The sequence below is a fragment of the Typopeltis vanoorti genome, chromosome 11 (assembly GCF_054136105.1).
Source record: "Typopeltis vanoorti isolate ZY-2024b chromosome 11, IOZ_Tvanoo_1.0, whole genome shotgun sequence".
In the NCBI taxonomy this organism is placed as follows: Eukaryota; Metazoa; Arthropoda; class Arachnida; order Uropygi; family Thelyphonidae; genus Typopeltis; species Typopeltis vanoorti.
The window spans coordinates 36,150,772-36,178,103 of NC_143559.1; the positions used below are offsets into that span (position 1 = coordinate 36,150,772).

At 37.4% G+C, this 27,332-nt stretch overlaps 1 protein-coding gene across 1 annotated transcript in view; it reads left to right on the forward strand.

Annotated features, from left to right (window-relative positions):
- LOC150101444 (calmodulin-lysine N-methyltransferase) overlaps positions 1 to 27,332 on the forward strand; it is a 296,337-nt gene that overhangs the window by 191,914 nt on the left and 77,091 nt on the right. The window contains exon 6 of the mRNA XM_090400523.1: positions 8,511 to 8,574. Coding sequence (XP_090256649.1) covers positions 8,511 to 8,574 — 64 coding nt within the window. The remainder of the gene's footprint in view (positions 1 to 8,510; positions 8,575 to 27,332) is intronic.

The following is a 27,332-nucleotide window of genomic DNA, read 5'->3' on the forward strand; positions in this document are numbered from 1 at the left end:
TTATGCTCTTGACCTGGTTATTTAATGTAAGTCTTGCTGTGGGTAAGATTCCTAAGGAGTGGAAAGAAGGCAAAATATTACCACTCCACAAGCATAATTCTAGGACAGAAGTTTCCAGGTTATAGACCAGTCTGTATAACTGCAGTTGTAGTCAAGATGTTATAGAGATTAGTTAGGAATAGGATACAGGATTGGGTTGATGGACACAGGGCTGGTGGTAGGGTGGATGTTGCCCGCCTGGAAAGCTGAAATGGGCCTCTCAAACAAATGGCAATTTATTTATTTATTTTTATTTTTGTTATAATCATGTGGAAAAAATTTACAAGAATTTTTTATAAATTTATAACTGTAGGTTTGTAAATTTTTAACTTTTTCTAACTGTAAATTTGAAGCAATTATATTGACTTACCTAATTATTATTACTTAATTCGTTTACAAAAATTTAAAGAAAGAATGAAACTTCATACCAACACTTTGAAATGGCGCCCACCTTGTAGTGGCACCTGCCTGCACTGCAGATCTTGCAGGCCCACTTCCACCGACCCTGGATGGACATAGCATTCTTTATGATGGTAAGCATGGATTTGTAAAGGGTAGGTCTTGTTTTAGCAATTTACTTGCAGCACTGCTGATGTTAATTACCTTCTGGAAGATTTGAATAGAATTTTGGCATGGACAGATGAGAAGAATTAAAATTTATTTATTGAGCTGTTTAAATTTCTGCACTCCAAAATGTAAAACCTTGCATTTATTAATATTAAACTACAACCCCAAGGTTGTTACATTTTGGAGTGAAAAAATTTAAACAGCTCAATAAATTAAATTTCATTCTTCTCATGAGATTTTACTGCTACCTAATTAATATTTGGATAATTAAAGTCTCCCATTATGATTACTCTTTTTGTGTCCATTGTCTCTATTTGGCGATGCATCCTACTCTGTAATTGATCTTGTTAGATTTCACCTCACACCAGATGGCTTCATATTCACTGCCACATGAAATACTGTTATTAGTACTACAATAATAGGTCTCAACACTAACTGGATTCATGTCATTCGATATCATTAGCAGCATGCCTCCTCCTCTCCTACCCTGTCTATCCTTTCAAAAAATACTGTACTTTTTACACCCAATACTAGTTAGTATGTCTGATTCTGATAGCCGGGTCTCAGTAATGCCTACAATCTGGGATCCCAACATATTCACCAAGGCAACAAACTCTACCCTTTTTTTCTGATACTCCTGGCATTCATGTATAGACATAATAATCTACCTGCATGTTCTTTTGTATACTCTTGTCTGCAGTCTGCATGACACAGTTGGACAATTTGCAGATCTCTGTTCTTCTCTAGTGGCTTATATATGTAATCTTTGCACATGTTTGATAGGTCCACAAAGTCGAAATTGTTCTCTCCTCGTCAACATTTCCATTATAAAGCCCATTCCTGTCATTAACACAGTCATGTAACATTTTCATTCTTACACTCACATTCTCACCATTTCTCCCTTTATAATTTAGTTTCCCTGACTCCCTGTATTAGGTCTCATACTAGTTATTAGTTTTTCAAGACTCCTGATACCATATGCATTCAGGTGCAGGCTCTCCCTCTTGTATAAATCTAATCTTCCCTCAAACTCACACATCCAAAAACTCACATCCATTCCTTCTATACACATGTTATTGTTTGCCATTACAGTCCTTCTTCACTTTCTCACTCTCACCTATTCCAACAACCCTTTCATGCTCTCTCTCATACTGAACTTATCACTAGTTAAGTTGATTTAGATGATATAATAAAAATGAAAGAATTGAAGCACAGCCTAAGTAAAAATAGAAAATGATAAATCAGCAGGAAAAGAAAGGATAAATTCCCTAACAATAAATATACTATAAATATGCTGGAGAAAAATAATTTTATTAGAGATTATTAAAATTTTTAAATAAAATATATACAAATGGACATACAGTATAGTATACTGTACTGTATACAGTATAGTATAGTAATACTAATAACAGTATAGTATAGTAATACCAATATTTAAAAAAAGAGGATAAAAGATAACCTGCTAATTACAGAGGGACGTGTTTACTGAATACATGCTACAAAATATATAGTAGAATATTTAATGAAAAATTTGAAAGTATATAGTAGCAAAAAATTAAAATGTCAAAATGGATTTAGAAGGGGATTTTCTATAATGGATGGAGCATTTTGTTTAAAACTACTTGTAAAGAAAACAGGTAATTTAATTTAAAAATTCCTCTTTTTTATGCATTATGAAAAGCAAATGATGTAAAAAGATATATATTGTTTGATATTTTACAAAGAATAAATATGCCTAATATTATTATTACAGGCAATATTGAAAATATACAAAGATGATGAAATGAAAATAAAAATAAATGAAAAAAAATATCTGAAAAACAATCTATAAACCATGGTGTAAGACAAAGGTGTCCTCTATCTCCAACACTTTTTAATATTTTAATGAAATACTAATACAGTGGAACACTTTAAATAAACTAGGTATACAAATTTCTTTTGTGATCAGGTAATACACTGGTGTCCAAAAACTAAGGACGACCTACATTTGAGTATCAAAAAATTTTCATGACTACAGCCAAATGTTGACAAAAATTTATTGGCAGCATACTAATAAATTATATTACACAAAAATGTGTTATCAATTTTGTACAGATTAAATTGCAGTATGTTTTTGGTAAAAGTTACAAATTTGCTAAGAAATTAATGTTAAGGATATGCGGTGCTTACACAAAACTATGTGGAGAGACCAAGCATTGTTGATTTCCAGTCTGACCAGAAATGTCAGTCACTTATAATCATCATGTAGCAGCTGCTGTACATGGCTGATCTTTTATGGATAATGTGTAATAATTTTGTGCAAGACTTTCCATACCATGGAATAAGCCATATCCTATTGTCTCGCTACTCCACGGGCATTGCTACTACTAGAAACATTTTTATGTGCTCTGTCAACAATTGCAGCAGCAACTTCAACTACCCATGATGGCACTGGTTTCCATCCTCTGCCAGTTTGACCTTCCAAAAATCCTGTTTCTTCAAACTTCAGAGTCATCGAACTAACTGCATTAATTGACAGAAATGTCCATATTTCCTTTACACAAGTTCTGGTGTGTTCTAAACTCACAAAGAGTGGCAGATGTAATGCACATATTAACCCCCCCCCCCCTAACTGCCCATGATGTCTATAGATGTCCATCTAAATCTGGATACGATTCTGTAACATCCGTTGAATAACATGGGTAATGAGTGTAGTTTGGTCTCACTATTTCATCCACTCTCTGGTAGGGAGGTTAAAGTAAAATAACTTTAATGCTAAGGTAAAGTGAGCTGCATGTTGAACACAACTTTCAATAGGAATGCATTTGTGAAATTTTTCTTTTACTTTATACCTCTTGCGATGTCAGCAAAAAAACAGGTGTTCAACTTCATTTTATGCAAATTTTCTGCTTCCTGGACTACAACAGCACCATATTTTCCCTGTTGGTCAATCTTTGAATTAAATTTTATTTTTTTAGAATCTTTCCTCCCATGTCTTGATTAGTCTTCCTGCCAAATTTAGTGTCATTCCAGTTGTTAGATTGAGCTACATAAGGTTCTGAATAGGGAAAGTTGAATAATGGCCACCCTATATATTCTCATATGGCCAAATCATTTCATGCAAAAGTTTATAAGTATTTCTTCAACACTTTCTAGTCCCAAGTCATTCCTAATGTCCATATTTCCTTATTCTATATCATATTCTTGTATTCTACTTGTCTCTTTTTATTAGTCTCCATGTCCAGACTTTCCAAGACTATTCCAACATGGAATAATCTTGGAAATCTATCATGGCACTTTCCAAATTAAGTAATACCATAAATAGGCTTCTTCCAAATTCCCAGTGTCTTTCCATTATTTCTGTTACAGCAAAAATCAAATCACCAATTGATTATCTTTTTCTAAAACCAAATTGCTCTTCTCTTACACCGGCCTCAATTTAACTTATTCTTGTTGCCATTATCCTTTCATAAATCTCTTTGCACAGTGATACAATAATATTATTTTTCTATAGTAACTACACTCCCACCTTGAGCCTCCCTTTATATATTGTAACAATAATCAGCTTAGTCCAGTCATAAGGCATCACCTCTCTCCAGATCAATCTAAATATGTCACATTACCAGTTCAGTCCTGTGCTATCGTAAGCTCTGACTACTTCAACAGGCAAATTATCTATCTCAGTTCTTTCCATTCTTCATCTTCCTTAATGCTTCTTCAACTTCTGCCAGACTTATTTTCTTATTATCTCTATCATTAATGTTTTCATTCAATTTATTTCACTGTGGCTTTCATCTTTGTTTACCAGATCACGGAAATAATGTTGTTGCATCCTTGTAATCTTTCTTACAATCATCACAAGATTTCCATTTATTAAATCATCTGCATTTATTAAAAAACTTGGGTTCTTGTTGTTTCTTCTTCATTAGTCCATATAACATTTTCTTGTTCCCATTAATATTTTCTTCTAACTCGTATAAATTCAACCCAGCTTTTTAACTTTTCCTCTTTAATTATTATTTTTATTTTTTTGCTTTTTGCATGGCTCATTGTCTTAATATAAAACAATTCTATCGACATTTGATCTAATCTTTATGGACTTCTATTATTATTATTATTATTATCCAGGCCTCCATGGAGTCAAAAGACTCATCGTTGGAGGTCGTTTTTAGGAAACACAAAGTTTATCATACCACTCCATTGACCGTTCCTGCTCCAACCACTCTCTCAGGCAATACATTCCAAGGTTCAACCACCCTCCATGCATAGAAACCACTCCTCACCCTTTTGCACACAGCCTTCTTTCATAACTTCCAGGGATGGCCCCTTGTCATCGCTCCTTCCTGCTGTTCCACCAAGTGAAAGAACTCTCCAATGTCTACCCTGTAACTGCCTCTCAACAATTTAAAAGTCTTGATCATATCACCTCTCCTTCTTCTGTCCACCAAACTCTGCAGTTCACATTCCCTCAGTTGATCCTCATAACTCATATTGTACAGTCCCGACACCATCTTTGTTATCCGCCTCTGTATTCCTTTCCACAGTCAATTTATCCCCTTCTAATCCTGGGCACCAAATCTGAGAACAATTGTCTAAGTGTGGTCTGATCAGGGACTTATACAACGGAATGATAACTCTTTTATCTCTGCAGGTCAGCTTCCTTCTTGGTATTGCAGCAATCCTCTGAGTTACCCTCACCACCTTTGCAATATTCTCCCTGAATTTCAGTTTTCTATCAATCATCACCCCCCAGATCTCGTCTCCCCTACTTTCTCCAGTATAACTCCTCCCATAGAGTATGCAGCATCCCATCGATGTTTCCCAAACCTCAAGACCTTACATTTTGCTGCATTAAACCGATACCCCCATTCATTTGCCCATCTGTCTAGTTTATTCAAATTCTCTTGCTGAGCTGCCACATCTGCACTATTGCTGATAACCCTTCCCAGGTTCACATCATCCACAAACAACTGAATGTCCCCTTGCAATCCTTTGACAATATCATTGATATAAAGGTTGAACAATACAGGTCCCAGTACTGAGCCCTGTGGAACCCCACTTGTAACCTTCTGCTTCCTTGATATTGCCCCGCCATACACAACTCTCTGATACCTATCAATCAGCCAATCCTGAATCCATTTGACTAACCCAACATTTAAACCCATAAGTTGATATTTAAGTTGCAGCACATGGGTTTAAATTTGGGTTAGTCAAATGGATGTGGCACACTGTCAAACGCCTTTGCAAAATCCAAAAAAATGGCAGTATATGCCTTTCCCTCATCAACTGCTCTTGTCACTTTATTATAAAAGGCAATCATATTACTAAAGCAAAAGCATCCCTTAACAAATCCATGTTGATTCTCACAGATAACATTACCCTCATCTATCCAACGCTGTATATAGTCCCTCACTAATATCTCCAAGACTTTAACAACTACTGATGACACACAAACAGGCCTATAATTAGACACTTCCAGTCTGCTACTGCCTTTATGCAGTGGCACTATCTTACCTTCCTTCCATTTCTGGGTACCTTTCCTGCAGCCCTTTCCCATTGACTGACTTTTCAATAAAAACCAGGTTAACGGAGCTGTCAGTTCTTTAGCACATTCTCTCAAAACCCATAGTGAAATACCATCCAGTCCAACGGCTTTACTGGTATCCAGAGTTACTCAGTGTTTGGATCACACTCTCCTCTTGCACCTCTAAACCTTGAACCTGCCCTATCCCTCTAGTATTAAAACTTCCTCCAGGATGAAATACTCCAATAAAGTGCTCATTGAACAACTCCACTATGTCTTCTGCATCAGTCACTCTATTCCCATTTTTATCCCACATTGTGATTCTTCCACAATCGTTTCTCTGCCTACTGGATACATAGCTAAAAAATTCCTTAGAATTTTCTTTGGATCCTAGTGCCAATCTCTTCTCATATTCCAGTTTTGCCTTCCTCACCATTCTGGTCACTCTCCTGGCCTGCGTCTTATATTCTTTGTGTATCTGTCCTCCACCCCTCTCCTTATATCTCTTCCATAATCTCTTTTCATCTGCTCCTGTTTGATATTGTTTGTCATCCACTTTACACCAAATTGTGTCTACTTCTTCACCTGTGGAATACAACTTACTATTGCTGCTAACAAATATTCTTTCACAATTTCCCAAGCACTAATGATATCCTGACCTTCCAATTCTGCCCTCCATGGAACTGCCCCTAGTTGATACCTAAGACTATTATAATCACGTGCCTTATAATTCCACATACGTTCCCTTTTCTTCGATACACCTGCATGTCTGTTCATCTTCCAAGTCAAAACCACCTGGTTACTCTCTCCAACTGGTGGGTGAGATGTCATCTCACTTATTATCAGCTCTTCTGATGCTATGACCAAATCCAAAACTCTTGAACCTCTTGTTCACTCCATCACATGCTGCCGAAGACATTTGTCCCTCAAGAATTCCAGAAATTCTATCCCCTTTTTACTACTTGCATTTTCCTCTTCCTAGTTTATACTGCTGTAGTTAAAATCTCCCATAACAATCATTCTTCTTGCACTTGCCAAGCTCAACTGCCTAAACATCTCCTGGTCCACATCCTCTGTGCTCCCTTGTTTATAACAACATCCCACTAAATATCCTGTCTTGGCCACTTCTATTTCACACCATATGCTTTCAAAACCATTTGTGTCACTACCTTCCAAATCCTTTACTCTTAGAGGACATAAGTCATCACTTATCATAAGCAGTACTCCACCACCACGTTTTCCTTTCCTATCCTGCCGAAAAATGCTGTACCCTGCCACTTTAATTCCAGTGATTATATCATCCTCCATCAACCACATCTCAGAGATCCCAATAATCTTTGACCAGGTTGATGCTATCAGCGCCATCAATTCATCTTCTTTATTTCGGATACTCCTGGCATTAGTATAGAGCATAAAAATGTCACTACTTCTATACCTATCATTGTCCCCCCTCTCAACCTCCCCTGGGCTCAGTGTTACCTACTGTCATCCTACTTCCCCAAAGCACCCATTCCCACCAGAACCACCCCTGCTACCATCCACCCTGGGAATTCTAGGTTCCCTGCATTGACACACTGACTCGTTCAGAAAATAGAAATCTTTCCAGATGCCTTCGTCCTTCCTCATTCAAATGCAAGCAGTCTCTAGCATGCAGTTCCCTTCTGTCTTCAAATGCCCTCCAAGCATTGACGTATTCCAATCCTCTCTTCCCACACATGCTGGCTATTATGCGATTTGGTATTGCTGCTCTTCTGCTCATCTCGTCACTATCCTACCTGGACAACACACACAATCTTCCTTCTCTGTGTTTTCTTTTGCACAACTTCAAGCAAGAATCTCAGATCTCTCGCCGCCCGATTTACACTGCCTCTCAAGTCATTCGTGCCCACCATCACAATCATTTCATCCATCCTTTCACCCCTCTTAATTACCATAGCCACATTTTCTATCATTCCTCCAGGCAAACACACCTCTGGCATCCTATTTTGCACACCAGAGATCATCGAGTCTCCATACATCGCACCTCTAACCACTCTGTTCCTTGATTGTTCACCTGCATCCCTCACTCTCTCTCCTCTAACCCTTTCTCTCTGTGTTCCCCTACTTACCTGCTGTCCTCACATCACTCTGTCCCTGGTTCCAGCACTCCCTCGCATTCTTTTCATTCTCTCTCTCTCTCTCTAATTATGCCATTTAGCAAAACAAATAGTTTTTGCACATTTATGTATTTTATCTGTGATCGCTCACTCTCTAATGACTAATAGTTTTTTAGTCAACATAAAAATACTCTCTCCTTACATATTTGTTTATGATGCTTTTAAATAGCAGTATAATCACTTTCTATAACTAATATAGATTATGTGTTATGATTTGAAAAGTTACATGGCGATTAATTTTGCAGGTAGCTGCAACAGCTGGAGCAAAAGAAATTTTATTAACAGATGGAAACTTACAGTCAGTGCAAAGTATCCTTTGCTTTCTGTGATTCATTGTTCAATTACATGTTAAATAAACTCGCATAATAAAAGCTGAAATACTTACTTTTATAAATGAAGATAAAATTTTTGCAAAAAGTAAATAAAAATAATGCCTATCTCTTTACTTATATTTTCTTTGTTTGTACTCTTATTTCTTCTCTTGGTAAAAATATATGCCTGTGATGGTTTTGGTGTCTTAAATATTTTACCTGTTGAAAGTTTTTTCCCCAATTGGCTATACTATAAATTAAAGATGCCAAGATTTATATTCTTGTTTTCATCCATTATCCAAGTGTAAGCAAACAAAGTTTGCATGTGAAGTCATTTCACAGCTGGGCTACTTGTATATAGAGGCTAATGACTTCACATTAGTTGCCTTGGTATCTCATAATGCAATGCACATATCGTTATGAATATGTATAATGCTATGCATTATGGGAAGGACAATTACCCAGACCGGTTTAGACCTTTATTGAGGTCTAGTGTTATCGCTTCTAGGTCTGCTTGCACTCATGAGACCTCAATAAAGGTCGAAAACTCTCTGGGTAATTGCCCTTCCCATAATGTATAGCAGGACCTATAGCAAATAAATACTGTGTGTGTGGGTATGGGTCAGGAGTAGAATAACCTCTTGATATTCTTAATGAAAGATGACTATGAGTAGCAGGTTTGGTGAGTATGAAATTCAGCTGTAAAGGGATGTTGAATAACAGCTTCTGCCCTAGTTCTTGTATCTCTGATCAGAAATGGAAGGTATAATGGATGCTGGATCTGCTGAATAGTGGCTATGGGAATATCTGTAGACGAAATACAATGCTGAAACTTATCTTCTGCGAGAAAGTGGCTGAAGAGAGTCTCTAAGAGATGTCATCAATAAAGAGGACCACCCTTTTCTGAGTTTTTTTGGGAAGTCTTATGTGCACCACCCCAATCATGAAAGAAGTAGTTCAAGATTGGCCAGATTTGTGATCTATATAGAGTAAGTAAAGTAACTGTTCAGCAGAGAAGTGATATTGTTATTATTATTATTACGGGCAAATCCAAGGAGTCGACAGACTCATCGAGGGAGGCCCTAACATCACGTCAAGAACAACTATTCGACATTCACACTATCTATCATACCTTGCCTTGAACTCATTCACAGGCATAGCACCCACAACAGATTCTGGTGGCTTATTCCACTCATTCACCACTCTCCAAGTAAAAAAAAACCAGCTCTAACACCCTTACTAACCATACTCTTGCCCAGCTTCCATGTATGGCCCCTAGTCCTCCCACCACCAGTCCTATTCTCAAAAATATCTTCTGAATTAATCTTATAGAAACCCTTCAGTAATTTGAATGTCTCAATCATATCACCCCTTTTCTGCCTATCAACCAATTTCTGCAACCCACAAATCTTCAACCTGTTCTTATAAGGTTCATTCCATAGACCTGCTATCATCTTGGTCACTCGGCTCTGGATCCTCTCCACCTCCTCCCCATCAAGAAGAAACCCTGGCACCGTAGTCTAGATGGGGTCTTATCAAGGCTCGATATAGAGGAACAATAACCTATTTGTCTCTGCTTGTTAAAGTATTTTTCAGCAAACCAAGTGATTTGATGTGCTGATTTAGCCACTTTTGCGATGTGCCCCCTAAACTTAAACTCCCTATCCACCAACACTCCCAAATCCCTGGCCTCTTCAATCTCCTGGAGTACGGTTCCACCAATGTGATATACTGCTGCTAATCTTTTCACCCCAAAATGCATAACCTCACACTTTGCCACATCACATTGACATCCATTCTCCTTAGCCCAGTCCTCCAAACTATCCAAATCATCCTGCAAAATTTTGACATCCTGTGCACTCACTATTGCTCTACCTTACTTAGCATCATCAGCAAACAAATGAACAGTTCCTCTCAAATCTTTTCTTATATTTAATGAACAAATTGAACAGTAGTGGTCCAAGAACAGAACCCTGCAGCATACCACTAGTCACAAGCCGTCTTTTGGACTCTACTCCTGAATAAACCACTCTCTGATATCTCTGCATCAACCACCCTCCTATCCATCTCACCAACCCTATATCCATCCCCATATGCTGCAGCTTACTGATTAGAATTCCATGTGGTATCTGTCAAAGGCCTTAGCAAGGTCTAGTAGAATCACTGTAAACCCATTACCCTTATACAGTTCAGCCGTCACTGTGTTATAAAACGTGAGCAAGTTACTGAGGCATGATCTACCCTTCACAAAACTATGCTGTCCCCCCATACAGTATACCATTTTCATCTATCCAGTCCTGTATTTTCCTCTTGACTATTTTCTCCAAGACCTTGACAACGATTCCTGATATGTTGATCGGTCGTTAATTTACAACAGTAGTCTTTGAACCTCCTTTATGCAGTGGAACTATTTTCCCCTCTTTCCACCCCCTTGGTACTACCCCGAGACTCAAATTAAACAAAATGGACAAGGACACTGACAATTCTTTAGCCACTTCACGTATGACACCAGCTGGTATACCATCCAATCCCACAGATATATTGACATTGAGGTTTTTTAATAGACTATTCACCTCCACTTCATCACAATTCCCATATAATCTATTGGTTCATTTATTTCTGCAGTGTCACCACCTGGATGATATACTCCTGCAAAGTGCTCGCTCAGTAATTCCACTATCTCAAATGATTCGGTTACTTCCCTACCATTGGCATTCTTTAAAATCATTCTGCCATATACATTTTTTCTTTTACTTGCAACATGTTGAAAAAACTGTTTAGGATTCTCTTTAGCCTGCATGGCTAATGTTCTTTCATAATCTGTTTTTGCTTTTCTTACCACACTCGTCACCCTTCTGGGCTGAGCTTTATACCGTTCGTGTGCCTGCCGGTTACCTTTCTCCTTTAATTCCCTCCATAGTTGTTTCTTTTTTTGTAGCTCAAGCTTAATGGTGTTATTCATCCATTTAACCCCTACTTGATTTACTGTTCGGACTCTTGGTATACAGTCAGCCATTGTCTCCTGCAAACACTTCTTAACCACCTCCCATGCACTATCAACATCCAGCCCTTGCAGTTTTACATGCCATGGCACTGAACCAATCAAACTCCTAAGCTTGTCATACTTACCAGCCCAATAATTCCACATGTACCCTGTCTTAACTGTAAATTCCACACCTTTAGCCACCTCCCAAGTCAAGACCCTATGATCACGCTCACGAATATGTGGCAACGTGGTCATATTCGTTATAGCCAAATTCTCAGATGAATTCTCAGATTATGCCAGGAAAGGTTTGGAGTAAGAGTTTGATCCTAGGAGAGAGATTTGGTCTTAACTGTTGAGTTCAGCTGTGCATCCTCAAGAGTAAGGGTGAAGATCTATGGTCTTTTTTTTTACTAGAAAGCAAAACTGTTTTATGGTAGTGCTGAAGGTGACTAGGTTGTTTTCTGCCCAATCACGAATACTGCAGAGATCAGTGTTCAGGGTACTTATTACAGATGAACTTGAAACTTGAGATGGTTGTGCATTGTGTATTGCAAGGCTTGTCATATGAGTAGGACCAGTGGAGTATGCTGTCATCATAACTATGAATTGGGTTTGCAGTCAATTGGAGTAGGTCAGTTATATAAATCAGGACGAGAGTGAATGAGATGACAGAGTTCTGAGAGATGCCTGCATTAACAGAAAAATTTGAAGAGCACTCCATCCATCATTACAAGTAAATAAGAAAATTCAGTTGTAAACTCATATAACTAACAATTGAAAACAACCGTCTCAAAAAAAGCCAAACAGCAATTGATAAACAGCAACAAACTGATAGTTGCAGTCAAACTACAAGATGGGACCATCACCAGAGATAGATATGCTATAGCAAAAAGAGTTGAAAATTTTACTCAATATTATATCAGGATGATGAATTAAATAAAGAAGAAGATTTTACCAGAAGTTATGTGGAGCATCCAAAGCTTGCGAAATGGGAAAGCTGCAGATGAGGATGGAGTTATAGCTGAACTTCTAAAAACAGGTGGAGAAACAATCTACAAACTCTTAGCAAAACTATTTACTTTATGTCGGAAGAAAATTGATGTACCAAGAACATGGAAGAAGGCTACCCTAATTCTGATACATAAAAAAGATGAGGTAGAAGACGATGAACTGCCAACCTATCAGTGATTTACAAAGTGTTTACAAAAGTCTTAGCTCATAGGCTTTTGTGTGACTCTAGACCTAGCACAACCAAAAGAACAGGCAGGCTTTCGAAGTGGCTTTAGTACAACGGACCATATTCAAGTTGTACAGTAGATTATCGAACGGTGTAATGAATATCAATTACCATTATGTCTTGGTTTTATTGACTATGAGAAAGCCTTTGATTGACTTAAAACTTATGCGATACTTAAAGCATTACGAAACTAGCAAGTGGAGGAGCCATACATCAGGACCATCAAATCAGCATACACCAATGCCACAGTAGCAATTCATTTCAATGGAAACATCTCTACTGTGGAAATACAGAGAGGTATAAGACAGGGTAACACAATATCTCCAAAATTATTCACAGCATGCCTAGAAAAAATATTCAGACTACCTGATTGGGAAGGGAAAGGTCTGAAGATAAATGGAAGATATTTAACCCATTTATGCTTTGCAGATGACATAGTTATCTTTACTTTAACTGCGCATGAATTACAGACTTGTATCCATGAACTCCAAATTGCTAGCAAAAACAGCTGACCCAATGATAAACCTAAAGAAGACTCAAGTTATGTTCAATACCTATGTCCAACCAGAAATAATAATAATCAATATTGAGGAAATTAAAAAGTAGATGATCATTACATATACTTGATAACAGATATCAATGGAACAAAATATCATGGACAAAATTAACAGGTGCACAATGCTTGGGTGGAAAGCATTTGGAAAAATAAATTCAATAATCAAAAGCTAACTACCATTATGCTTGAAGAGAAAAGTGTTTAACCGTTGTATTCTTCCTATACTGATATATGGCTGTGAAACATGGATGCTGGATACAAAGGAAATTCAAAAATTAAGATAAACACAATTTAGTGTGCTTGGTATCAAAAGATTGGATCACAAAAAGAATACATGGATAAGAAATCAAACCAAAGTCTCTGACATCATAGGAAGAGTGAAACATCAAGTGGCAGTGGACAAAAGAAGTACTGGATCGGATTTCACGAGAGGAAAAATGACCTAAATTGTGGTGGATTGATGATATCTTCAATGGGAAAGATATGGGAAAGGAGAGCCATAGATAGACAGTTTTGGAGTAATCTTGAAAAGGTCTTCATCCAGCAGTGGATCGACAACGGTTGATAATAATGATGACGATTTGTAGAATACACATTGTGTGGAGACTGATCATCTGTGTGAAAGTGGGGGGAGTGAGTTGTAAGAGGTTGGTCATTAATAAGTCTGATTGCTCTCCTCTGTTTTGAATCAAGCATTTTGATGGAGCTTTTGGGGACCCTACCCCATATGTAAGAGCAGTATTCGATGGTTGGGCAGATTTCTGATTTTTATAAGGTTAACAAATGTTCAGCGGTGAAGTAACATCTTGAGCGAAAGAGAAATCCTAGTTTTTTAGAAGCTGAGGATGCATTGGTTGTGATGTGCTTATGCCAGGGGAGACGCTTGATATTAGGGTAATTCCATCATCATCATCAAATTCCTGCCATGTACCCTCAAGGGGTGTACAGGATATGACAGTACTACATGAAAAAATTACATCATTACTAACTTCCTATCTACAATTTTCCTACAAATCCATCTGTTACTTGTCAAGACTCCAACATTATCAGATCTTATATTTCTATTGGGCACTTTGTACCGTATCAATCCACCTATCTCTTGGTCTTCCTCTGGGTCGTTTTCCTGCCAACCTGGCAGAGAACGCTTGTTTGCTAATCTTTCCTCTCCCATTCTATTTAAGTGACCATACCACCTGAGATTAGCTCTGCTAACGCATTCCTGGATGCTGACAATGTCAAGTTCTTTCCTAATATCCTCATTTTTAATATGATATTGCCATTGATGCCATCTGTTCACGCCTCTAATCTTTCTCAGGACTCTCATATCTGCGGTCTCTAGTCTTTGGTCAAGTGTTTTACTTCTGACCCAGCTCTCAGATCCATAAGTTAAAACTGGTTTGAACACTGTCTTGTATACTGCTAATTTAGTGTTCCGACTAATTTCTTTTTTATTCCATATCAATTTATTCAATTGACTTCCCACCATACCAGCTTTGCTGATTCTGTTGTCTATTTCTATATTTAATTTACCATCTTCAGTAAAAATCGTGCCTAAGTAGCTGAAATGTTTTACTTGTTCCACAGGTTCTCCATTCACAACACAGTTGACATTTTCAATGATTCTGCCTATTTTCATTGTCTTTGTCTTTTTATTGCTGACCTTCATACCATATCTATTACAACAGCTATTCAATTTAGTCAGAGAATCTTGCAGACTTGTAGCAGATTTAATTAGAAGTATAACATCATCCGCATAAAGCAAAGAGCTGACATTAACATCTCCAATTTTGATATCAGGTTTAATACCATATTCCTTCATAATGTGATCCATATAGATAATGAATAACAGAGGGGATAATGTACATCCTTGTCTCACACCAGATTTAACATTAAACCATCTTCCTGTACTTCCTTCAATTCTAACTGCTGACTTACAACTCAAATAAAGACTAAGTATTGCTTGATATAATGCCCCATTGACACCATATAACTGCAGCATATTGAATAGCTTCTATCTTGGCACCTTGTCACATCCCTTTTCCAAATCGACAAAACTTAAATACAGATCTTTGTTATATTCCCATGCTTTCTTGACTATTTGTCGTAAAGTGAAGATCTGATCCTGACAGCCTCTATTTGGCCTGAATCCAGTTTGTTCTTCACCAAGCTTTTCTTCCACAGTTCTTCTCAACCGTTTCTCAAGTATACTTGCATAGAGCTTGCCAGAAACACTCAGTAGGGAAATACCTCTGTAATTCTCACATTCAGTTTTATTTCCCTTTTTATATATGGGTACTATGAGAGCTCTACTCCAATCAGCGGGAATTCGTCCCTCTGTCCAGGCTTTCTGAACTATGCAGTGCAGCCACTGTAAGACTCTTATACCACCATGCTTCAGCATTTCTGGTCGAATATCATCTACTCCTGCTGCCTTTCCACATCTCAAGCCTTTGATGGCTTTTTCTACTTCAAGTATAGATATGTATTCCTAACTGCATGCCTGGGCAGTGTTTTTTACCACTGTGCTGGCATCACTGTTTGTTTCATTTAGAAGTTTTTCAAAGTAATTACTCCATACTTCAAGGATATCTTTTTCTACCGTTTTCATGTCAGCTTTATCATCTCTAACTCCTTTTACAGCACTCTTTCCTCCATTCCTAAGCTTCTTCAACAACCTCCAGAATATTTTGCCACCTTCTTGGTATTTATTTTCTATATTCTTGCCCAAGTCCTCCCATGACTTTTGTTTAGCTAGTTTTACACACTGTTTAGCTTTCTTACATTTGTCTCTATATTCTGTAAGAGTAAAAGCTGACTTATTTGCCAGGAACTTTTGATATACTTTCTTCTTTTCCTTCACTGCTTCTTTAACTTCCTGTGTCCACCAGGGAGTTCTGATTTTTTTATCCTTGCACACAACCTCACCACATGCCTATCTGGCAGAATCAATCAATGTTTTCTTCAGAGTTTGCCACTGAATCTCCAAGGTTTGATTCCTGTTCTCAAACTCTTTCATTTTCTTTTTAATAATCTTTCTGTATTTTAGTCTACAGTTCACATCCGAGAGCTGCCCAACTTTTATTCGCTTTAAAACTTTCTTACATGTTATTCTTTTCAATATGAAATTCAATTTTATCCTGCTCAAGACTAAATAGTGATCACTTCCAATTTCAAACCCTCTGTACACTCTGGTGTCCTGCACCAGGGAGAAAACATCACTATCAACAATAACATAGTCAATGAGACTTTTCTTATTCCTAGCCTCTTCTCTCCATGTGAATTTGTGCACATTTTTATGTTTGAACATGGTGTTAGTAATAACCAGTCCATGTCCTGAGCAGAAATCCAACAGATATTTGCCATTATTATTAGCTTTGCTCTTTTCTCAAAATTTTCCCAAAATATTTTTGTATGTCTCACAATCATTTCCTACTCTGCTATTTAGATTCCCAACAAGGACCAACTTTTCCTTTTTCATTGTGTCAGTTGCTTTTTCTAAAGTATCCAAAAATTTCTCCACTTCTACCTTAGTAGAACCTTCTGTGTGACCATAGACACAAATAAGTCTCATTGTCCAGTTCCCCATTCTCATATTTGCCCACATTACTCTACTTGAGACTGACTGCCATTCGAGAAGATTAGCCTTGTATTTTGTGTTGAATACTATGGCTACTCCCTTTCCTTGATTGTCATTGCCTGAATATAACATTTTGTATTTATTGCTCAGAAAGATCTCACCAGTTTTGGTCTTTTTTGTTTCAGTCACCCCTTTATGTCGATCTGGTACTTATCTAATTCCTCAGCCAGCTCCATTTCTTTGCCATTGAGGCTTCTTACGTTGATAGTACCGATCTTTAACTCTGGTGATGTTGATTTGGGGTTTGTTTTCAGATTTGTTCCAGTAGCTGACTTTTCGCTGTTCGCCCTGGTTCCCTGGCGAAAACAACGGGGGCCTTGTTTAACCGGGCAATGCCCCAGCCGGCATGAAATTTTGTCATGTTGTACCATCATTTTTTATTTTGGTTTAACCAATAAGAATACAATTTGGTTGGCTAAATCCCAAATTGCCAGCCCATCCTCGTTCATTCAGTATCAAAGTAGATACCCAACAGGGTGCACCATGAGAAGGTGAGGATTGGACATTAGGTCAGAAGCCCTGGTCGGTTCTCCGCATTCCTTGAAAGGCTATGTGGAGGTCTCCTCTCAGTTATACAGCTTTGACCCTTGAGCACCCCTAGTAGGGTAATTCCAAGAAGAGAAATCTTAAATTGTCTGGAAATTTGGATGTTATCAAAAATAATACTGGGAGAAAATGGTTCTTTTTTTATGAGAAATAAGACAGTACTTGGTTTTATTAGCATTGAAATTGACTGGGTTATCTGAACCCCATTGGAGGATGGCTTGAAGATTAGAATTGAGGGCAGTGGTGGTTGATGTTCTCTAGGCTAAGGTCAGTTGTGTGGAGTAAGGTTTATCGAAAGAAGGAGAGGATGCAATGTGCTGTCATCTGCAAAACTGTGTATTGGGTTGGAGGTCAGCTGAAGTAGGTCATTGATGTATAGTAGGAAGAGGGTTGATGAGAGGACAGAACCTTGTTGAACCCTGGCATTAGTTGAATAGTGAGAGGATAAGAAACCATCCACCACTTCACATAGTGTGCATCCAGACAGAAAGCTGGCAATCCAGCTACAGAGGTCTTGAGATAGACCAACGATGGCAGCTTGCTTAGTAAGCTGTTGTGCAAGACCCAGTCAGACGCCTTGGAGATATCAAGTGCAACTGCTTTAGATTTGCCAAACTTCTCCATGGCATTCATCCAGAGATAGGGGCCATACTTGAGCAGATCTCCTGTTGATTGGCAGCGACAAAATCCATACTGGCGGTCGTTTATTAGATGGGTAGCTTCACGGTAGTGTAGGATTTGGGAATTGATCATTTTTTCCATTACTTTAGACAGGACTGAGGTGAGTGAGATTGGGCGGTAGTTGGACGGCAGTGACTTGTTGCCCTTCTTGGGAATGGGTTGAATATAGGCCAATTTCCAGACCGTGGGATAGATACCAGTGGAATATTACAGTATCTATAGGCAACATAGGACAGGAGTCAGTTCTGGTGCACAAGCTTTCAGGACAATTGGAGGAATGCCATCTGGGCCAGGAGACTTTTTTGTGTCTAATTTGGACAGTATTTTATTGATCTTTTTCTGGCAAAAGGATATGTTGGGCATCTGGAATGATTGGGGGACATTTCCATTGTCATTTATGGATAAGCAAAGTGTGAGGCCAGGAGATTGGCCTTTTCTGTAGGTGATGTTGCAATGGAGCCATGTGGGTATGATAGAGGTGGGAATAGTGTTGGACAGAAGTTACGGCCGATTGCTTTGGTGAGAGACCAAAAGGCTCGTCTGCCATTTGGACAGGCTGATTTCCTACTTTTTGCTCTTTCGACCTCTGTTTTGGAAGCAGATTGTTTTTTTGTTTTTTTTTGTATTTATTTCGGGCAGGCTGGACAGGCTGATTTCCTGCTTTTTGCTCTTTCGACCTCTGTTTTGGAAGCAGATTGTTTTTTTTTTTGTTTTTTTTTTTGTATTTATTTCGGGCTTGGGTGTAAGCTCTAAAGGTGGATGGAGTTCTTTGACTCATTTGTACAGCCTTGGTGCATCTTTTGGAAAACCAAGGTTTAGTTTGTGAATGGCAGATCAGAGTACTGTGGGGAATGTATGTTTCCATGCCAGTGAGGATTACTTTGTTATAATTTGGTGCATGTGTTTGGATTGGAATATCTGAAGCAATAGTCCAACCATGGGAATGAGGCATAGAAGTTGTGGAGGCTGTTCCACTTGGCACTGTTATAATGCCAAACTACTCTTGTATGGGAGTGGGTATGTGTTGTTGCATGGGGAGGAGATGAGAGCAAGAGCACTAGGTTGTGGTCAGAATTGCCTACTGGGGCCCTCTACATTCACTGTGTATTTGGAAGGGTCATTGGTCAGGAAGAGATCTAGGGTATTTGGAGAGAGTGGTTTGGGTTATCAGGTATTCTGGTTGGCATCTGAACAAGTTGTGTAAGGTCATTAGGGAGGATGGCAAATGTTTCGGCATCTCTGTCTGCAAGATCTGTACAACTGGCTTTCCATCTCCAAATGGAAGCCAGTTGGTATTATGGGCATTAAAATCTCATAGGAGGATGAATTCATTGTTGGGAAAGTGGGACTGGAGGAAGTCTATTTTTAAGGAGAGGAAATTAAAGAGCTCAGAGTGGTTGGTGGCATTAGGATAGCAATAGAGACAGCATATGAATTTGACTGAGTTGGGGAGGGATATTTTCATCCAAAGAAGGTCAGATAAGTTTTAAAAGAGGTAAACCGTGAGTAGACATAACTATACATAAAAATATAACGGAAAAACTCACGTAGAAAAATTATTTAATGGTATAATTTTCGCCCGTCGGAATTGTCAGTTAATGTTTAATTTTTGTGCCTAATTGTACTGAAGATGCCTGTGACACACGGGCGAAAATTATACCATTAAATAATTTTTCTACGTGAGTTTTTCCGTTATATTTTTATGTAAAGAAGGTCAGAGTTAGGCAATTCTAGGTTGGGTGCTCTCTGACATACCTTGCCAGAGTGTGTAGTTTGGAAGGTTGAAATAAATAATGCTGGGGGTGGTGAGATTTGAGTTTCTACCAGAAAGAGTAGATGGGGTTTAGTAGACCGAAGTTGGTAGTGGACACTATTAAGGTTAAAGTTTAAACTATGGATGTTGGTGAAGTGGATATGTAGGTTTTTGTTAGACTTATGTTTGATCGCAGGGATCTTACACATTTCCTATGCAGTGCCTGCATACTGGTCACGTCACCATGGTGGCTGCTAGTGGCATCACTTGGTTTATGCACCAGTTTAGCTTGTCTGTAGTCGATGATCCAACTGTAGTCACCATTTTCTGCAAGTTGTCTTCGAAGCTGGTGTCCTTGTTCTCTTTATGCAAATGTTAAATCTGGTCAAGCACAAATGCGTGATTGGGGACAAGTGTCTTTGAACTTGTTGTTGATCGCTGTTATTAGTTTTGATGTGGTTGTCAGTGTGTTGCAAGTCACTTTTACGAGGCGTGGAAAGTTCGTTACATCCTTTCTTTTATTTATGGGTCCAAAACGATGACACCTGATGATATTTTTGGAATCAATGTTGCATTCTTCTGCTAATTTGATTATGTCTTCTTTTAGTGCTTTTCTATTTTCCTTTGGAAAGTTCATAATAACAGTGTTGAATTGTTGGTTTTTGGCCTCCATCGAGTTGTGCACCATTGATGCGATTAGATCACGGAGCTCATTTGCGAGAATGGTGAGCTTGCATTGTGGCACTGATCGTCATTTGTTTTGAGCTTGGTTTCTAGTGCTCGTATTTTGGAGGAAAGAGTTTCATTCATAGCATTGATGTGTTGTTCGAGGTTTTTATTTCATTTGCATAAGTTCAGGAGCTGTTTTTTTTTCTGTTCACTCTGCCTCCCATCTGTAAAACAGCTCCTAAACTTAGGAGCTGTTTTACAGATGGGAAGCACAGTGAACAGAAATAGGGCTGGTTAAGATCTATGTATATCTTGTGCACTGATTTGTCCATTTTGCGCAGGAAGCATGTATCCAGTGGCAACAGAATTCGCACATTATACCCCTTTTTTTTTTTTTATCACTGATATCAATTTTACAGCTGTGGTACTTTGTGGGTTTGTCAGCAATCTATGCCGCTGTGCTGGCGAGACACCGGGTGCTTGTTCGTCGTTGGCTTTTGTTGCCGCCATCTTTGCTTCGCATGGTGGACATAGTGGGTGTTTGCACGTGGCTGATTTTTTGATCAAAATATAACATTATATGTACTAAAAGTACTTACTGGTCGTGCAGACATCATTGGCTCCTTAGTACCCGCTGTTAGGATTTCCGTTTGATGTTTACTTTGAATGAGAAACTCTCAGTAGCGATAAAATGCTGGAGCACTAGTTTATAGTAGCTTACTCACAGATGCCACTCAGTGTAATTGGTCTATAATTTGCTACTCCTCTCTTAGAGCCACTTTTATGTAATTGAATGGAATTTTTGGAATTGAATGGAACTAAACTTAGGTTAAAACAACTTCATCAGAGGTGCTGTCAGTTTTCTTCCACGTTCTCATAGCACACAGGCTGATGTGCCATCCAGTCCCACTGCTGTATTCATATTGATATTTTTCAATACGCTGAGTACCTCCAGTTCTCACATCAGCCTCTGACATCTCAGCAAAGTGATGACTTATTAGTTTTACTAATAAGTAAAACTGCTTCTGTCACTTTCCTACCATTGGCACTGATTAAAAGTTATCTTCCCATAATCATTCTTTCTCTTGCTTGCTACATGGCAAAAATAACTTTTGGATTTACTCTGGCCCTTAGGTAATTTTCTGTCATAATCTAATTAGCCTTTATTAATTATTCTTTATTCTACGTCAACTTACCTTTCTTCACTTGAGCTTTGTATTATTCATGAGCATGCTGGTCACCCTTTTCTTTCCCATTTAACCCTTACATGGTTTACCTTTCTGATGCTGAATATGCTGACCAATACTGCTTCTCTCAGACAATCTCTGACTACTTCCCATGCACTATTTGTGGCTTCTTATGCCATGGCATAAGAAGCTATAAGGAAAGAATGCCTCCTAAGTTTGTCATATTGACTAGCTTTGTAGTTCCACTCAAACCTTTCTTGACTGAGAATTGCACGTATTAAGCAATACCTCCCTTGTAGGCTGAGTTATGGTTATCTACTGGATATATTTAATGTTATTACAAGATCTAGCACTCTCAGACCTCTGGTCCCCTCTATGACATGCTGTTTCAGATTATTATTCCTTGGCAGATGAATAAATTCCACTTTCACCTTGTTCTGTCTCCTTTCATCTTTCCAGTCTTTTCATGTTCCCATAGTTGAAGTTCCCCATGATTGCTTGGTGAAGCATCTGCTGATGCTTCAAATCCACATCTTTCTGTGGGCACTCTGATCTATTGCAGCAACCAACAATATATTTTGTCCTGTTGACCACTATCTCTCACCAGACAGCATCAAATGAAACATCTTCCTCAGATCTAAAATCCTTCTTAACTTTTATTTTTGTTGGTGAAATTCTTTAGCTATCATCAGCAATACCCTAAACATTTTGCCTCTGTAACTAATTTTCTGTCAACCAGGTTCAAGCTGACCATGCCAAAATCTCCTCTTCTTTATTTCTAATATTTCTGGCATTCATATAGATGCATATCAACATCCCTTTTTGTGCATGCACAGTTACTTTTGCGTGATGTCATTTCCAACCCATTCAGATTTGAAGCCTGGGAAACTATACAGGCAATTCTCATTTATGAATTCCTGCTTTACAAATTTTTTGGATTGGAATTTTTATTTTAAAATGTGCGTAGCAGTATGTAATGACGTAATGATCAGTTAGAATGAGCCTTAGTTATTCATGAGTCTTGCCGATGCATGTGTGTTATTTGTAATTTTCTTCAATTATACTTGATTTTTTATTTTGTTTTCTTTTTAACTATAACCCTTTCACTTTTCTAGAAGCAACTGATAAAGATAGAAACTTTTCAGTTTCCATCTTTTCTATCAAAGAGTTTTGGAAAAGATTCAACATTTTAGATACAATTTGGGTAACGCAGAGTGCCTTTTTTCAACATCAGCATAAAGTTTCTGAAAAAATTATGAAAGGAATATGGCATGAACTTTGTCCTCAGTTTAATGATAATTTTGAAGGCTCTGAAGACCCAACAAAGACTGTGAATTCTGAAACTCAAGCAATCTTAGGTATGGCTAACCAGTTGCAAATGGAAGTTTCGGAAGGTGATGTTAATGAGATCTCCTACTACCCTGACAACTTCTGATATACCCAGTGATATAGAAATTAGCTTTTTTTTTTTTCAGAGAATCTTTTTTAATTTAAAATTTTTCTTATGTTATTTTTTTAAATATTTAAAAAATGTTTACAAATTATTTACAAAAAAAAATCTTTGGCCTGTAAAGTCTTTTCTTATCATTTAATATTTTATATTTTATATATTCCTTCTTATGAACATAACTTATAGTATTATTTCTAAGGCAAATAAACTCCCGCTTTATGAATTCCTGATTTATTTACGAACAGTCGCCAGGAACCAATTAATTCATAAATGTGGGGACTACCTGTACCTCCATCCATTTGTGATTATTTCAAATTGAAATAATCACAAATTTGAATTGTTTCTACAACTGTCTGATTTTATGATACACTCATTTAAAATTTTTACCTCTAATAAAATACCTTCTAAAAACATTAAGTACTATGTGTCTTACCATATTTGTAATATTATGCTCTGAGGACGCTGGTTAGAAATCCAGTGAAATATCAGAAAGATCAATAAATATTGATTGATAACAAGATTTTAGAACAGGTGAATTCATTTAACTACATAGGATGTATGATTACATATGAAAATAAAAAAAAGATATAAACCTAAAAATTGCAAAATATTTAAAAATAACAGGTATAATTAACTGTATATTTAAACCTAACCTAGTTAGTGGAAAGACAAAAAAACAAACAAACATTAATAACAGCTGAAATGAAGTTTATGAGAAAAACTGCACAATAGTACACCCAACCTAAAAATGGGTATGTGACTTGACTGCTGGCAGTGTTTAACAAACCTCTTGGGATTCACAAGCTACAGTTTGTAAACCATTAATCTAACCTTTCTTTCTTCCTTTCATGTTTTTGCATGTAAATCTAAAGCATTATTACATACTTTTTTGCAGTGGTTTAAATCTGGGAATCTATTATTAGAACATACATAACACCATGTATGTTTTTATGTATATGCATACACAGTGTGCCTGTTAAGTAATGAGATTGATTTTTTTTTACAGGACAATCCTTTGAATAAAAGTAACAAACATGTTTATAGTTTTGACCGCTAGTGTGTGTTGTAATCGCAGGTGCAACTTTTAAGTCGGGTGACGTAGCAGTATTTATGTGGCTACCATTGAAGTAAGTTTGTGAGAATGAAGTGTGAGAAGTTGTGTCTTGGAGCAGAGTGCTCTGATAAAAATTTCCTGTAAATTAGGAAAAACTGCTACAGAAGTATACCAAGACCTAAAAAAAGTTTATGCCGATGGCTGTCTGAGCTGTGCACAGGTGTTCTGCTGGTTTTCAATGTTAAAAGAGGGGAGGGAGTTCCTGAAGGATGAACCAGGCTGCAGAGAGCTAGTTTCTGCACAGACAAATGAAAATGTGGTGAAAGCTAGGGAAATTGTTGCCCATGACAGGTGAATAACCACTAGGATACTTACTGTTCAGCTTGGTGTAAGTAAGGAAATGGCCAGATTAATCTTAGAAAGAGATTTGCGCAAGAGGAAGATTTGTTTGAGGTTTGTGCTACACACACGCACACACACGCACACACACATTGACACATGAACAGATATATAATTGATCAAGATCATCATGTGTTGCAAAGAATTGTCACCAGTGATGAAAGTTTTAAACGTCGGAGCATCGAATGCCATGGAATGTGTTCTCCACGGCAGAGAAATGTCAGGTTGCAAAAATCACATGTCAGGAAAGAACTGTTACACAACAATACATCCACCCACTGTGCACTACCTGTGGAGCAGTTTCTGGTTTCAAAGTCGATCTGTGTGATTGAACATCCCCCCCCCTTCCCCAATTCATAAGATTTGGCTCCTACAGACTTTTTCCTTTTCCCAAAGCTGAAATGTACCTTGAAAGGGAGCACTTCAGCAACAAATATAGTTCTTTATTTTAATGTAATAATTGTTGTCTCATTACTTAACAGGCACACTATCATGTCCTGGGCTGCTTGTTGCCGTGTCACTCCAAAGTGTTTCCTGATTTCATCCCTTCATTGGCTAAATGGTCATCCTCTAGGTCTTTTACATTCTCTGTATGTATGTGGGAGGGGGGGGATCCTGTTTTTTTTATTTCTGTAGTCCATCATTGGTCCAGTCCAATCTTCTAGCAATGTGACCTACCCATTTCCATTTTATGGTTTTCACATGGATAATGATGTCTTTCACTCTTGTCATTCCTCTTATCCATGCATTTCATTCTTGTCCCTTCTTGCAATTCCCTTCATGCATCTTTGAGTGGTTTCCAACCTTTGGATGTTTCTCTGGATTAGAATCCAAGCCTCTGATCCATAGGTAAGAATTGGTAGGATGCACTGGTTAAACACCTTTCTTTTTAGACATAAGGGTAGCCTGCTCCTAAAGATATTACGGCATTTTACCAAATGTTTTCCATGCTAGTTTCACATCTCTCTGTTCCTTGTAGGATTCTATCGTTATTTGTAATCTTTTGACATAGGTGGATGTAGTTATTCGTATCTTCTAGCATTACATCCTCAACATATATATGTTATTGGCTAAGTGACTAATAGGTCATTATTCATAATGCCCAGCCATTATAAATAATGACTAAAATGGCCATGCAGTCTGATAAATATTGATTAATTTATTAAATTGACTAGCCATTATGAATAAAGCTACATTCCCTTTGGACAATTTGATTAAAAAAAAAAAAAACTCCTAACCCAACCTAAATTATGATAATCTCCCTTGTAATATTTTTATATTTCTTACTTAATTCTTTTTCCATGTGGTTTCTGCCACCATGGCCAGTAGCAATATGGGCATATTGCTATTCAGATATTTTGTGCAGTATCTGAAATATTTCTTCATTGTGAACATATTTAATCAAATTGCCATATGCTTATTGCAATACTCGTATATGATGTATATGTTATGGGACAAGTCACTTTGGTTTTTGACTTTCATTTTTTCTGTCATTTTCAAATATGCTGATTTTGTAAAAATTTGAATGACCTGGGAAAGTTCCCTTCATGTCTAACATGGTCAATTAAAGATCAATATATATTTCATTTTAATTATATGTTTGAATGACCAAATATAAATCTCAACAATGATCAGACTACAGAGTGTTTCTCTAGCAATGAATTGGGAAGGAAAAGGAATCAAAATTAATGGAATCTGCCTTACATCTACATTTTGCTGATGACATCGTTGTTTTTGCCTACATTCCACTTGAATTACAAAACATGATTGGTGAACTAGCATACAAAAGTAAACAGGTGAGACTGATGATGAACTTGGAAAAAATAATCTACAACAAATTCACTGATAAATCAGATATATATATATGTTATGAACTAAATGATTAATGTGGGCATTGTTGAAAATGCCCTGCCATTATGAATAATGACAAACAAAATTGGATAATGTAATGAATTTCATGTTGTTTATCATAATTTATCATACTGACGGGTCAATATGAATACTGCTATCATCTGGTCAGGCAGAGTGATAATAATATCTTTTTGGCAATATTAGAAGTGGCAGGGATTGGGGGAGGAGAAATTCTTTAGATTTCTTTTTGAGACGTGAAGGGAACTTTCCCAGGTCACTCAAATTTTTACAAAATCAGCACATTTGACAATGACAGAAAAAATGAGAGTCGAAAAGCAAAGTGACTTGGCCCATTACATATAATCATCATATACGGGTATTGTAATATGCATATGGCAATTTCATTAAATGTTACGTTCACAATGAAGAAATATTTCAGATATTGCACAAAATATCTGAATAGCAATATGCCTATATTGCTATTGGCCATGGTGGCAGAAACCACATGGAAAAAGAATTAAGTACGAAATATAAAAATATTACAAGGGAGATTATCATAATTTAGTTAGGTTAGGAGTTTTTTTTTTTTTTTTTTTTTTGAAAATCAAATTGCCCAACGGGAATGTGGCTTTATTCATAATGTCTGGTCAAATTCTTAATGAAAAAAGTGTATTTTTTTGTTTTTTGTTTATTTTAATCAAATTGTCCAAAGGGAATGTAGCTTTATTCATAATGTCTAGTCAATTTAAT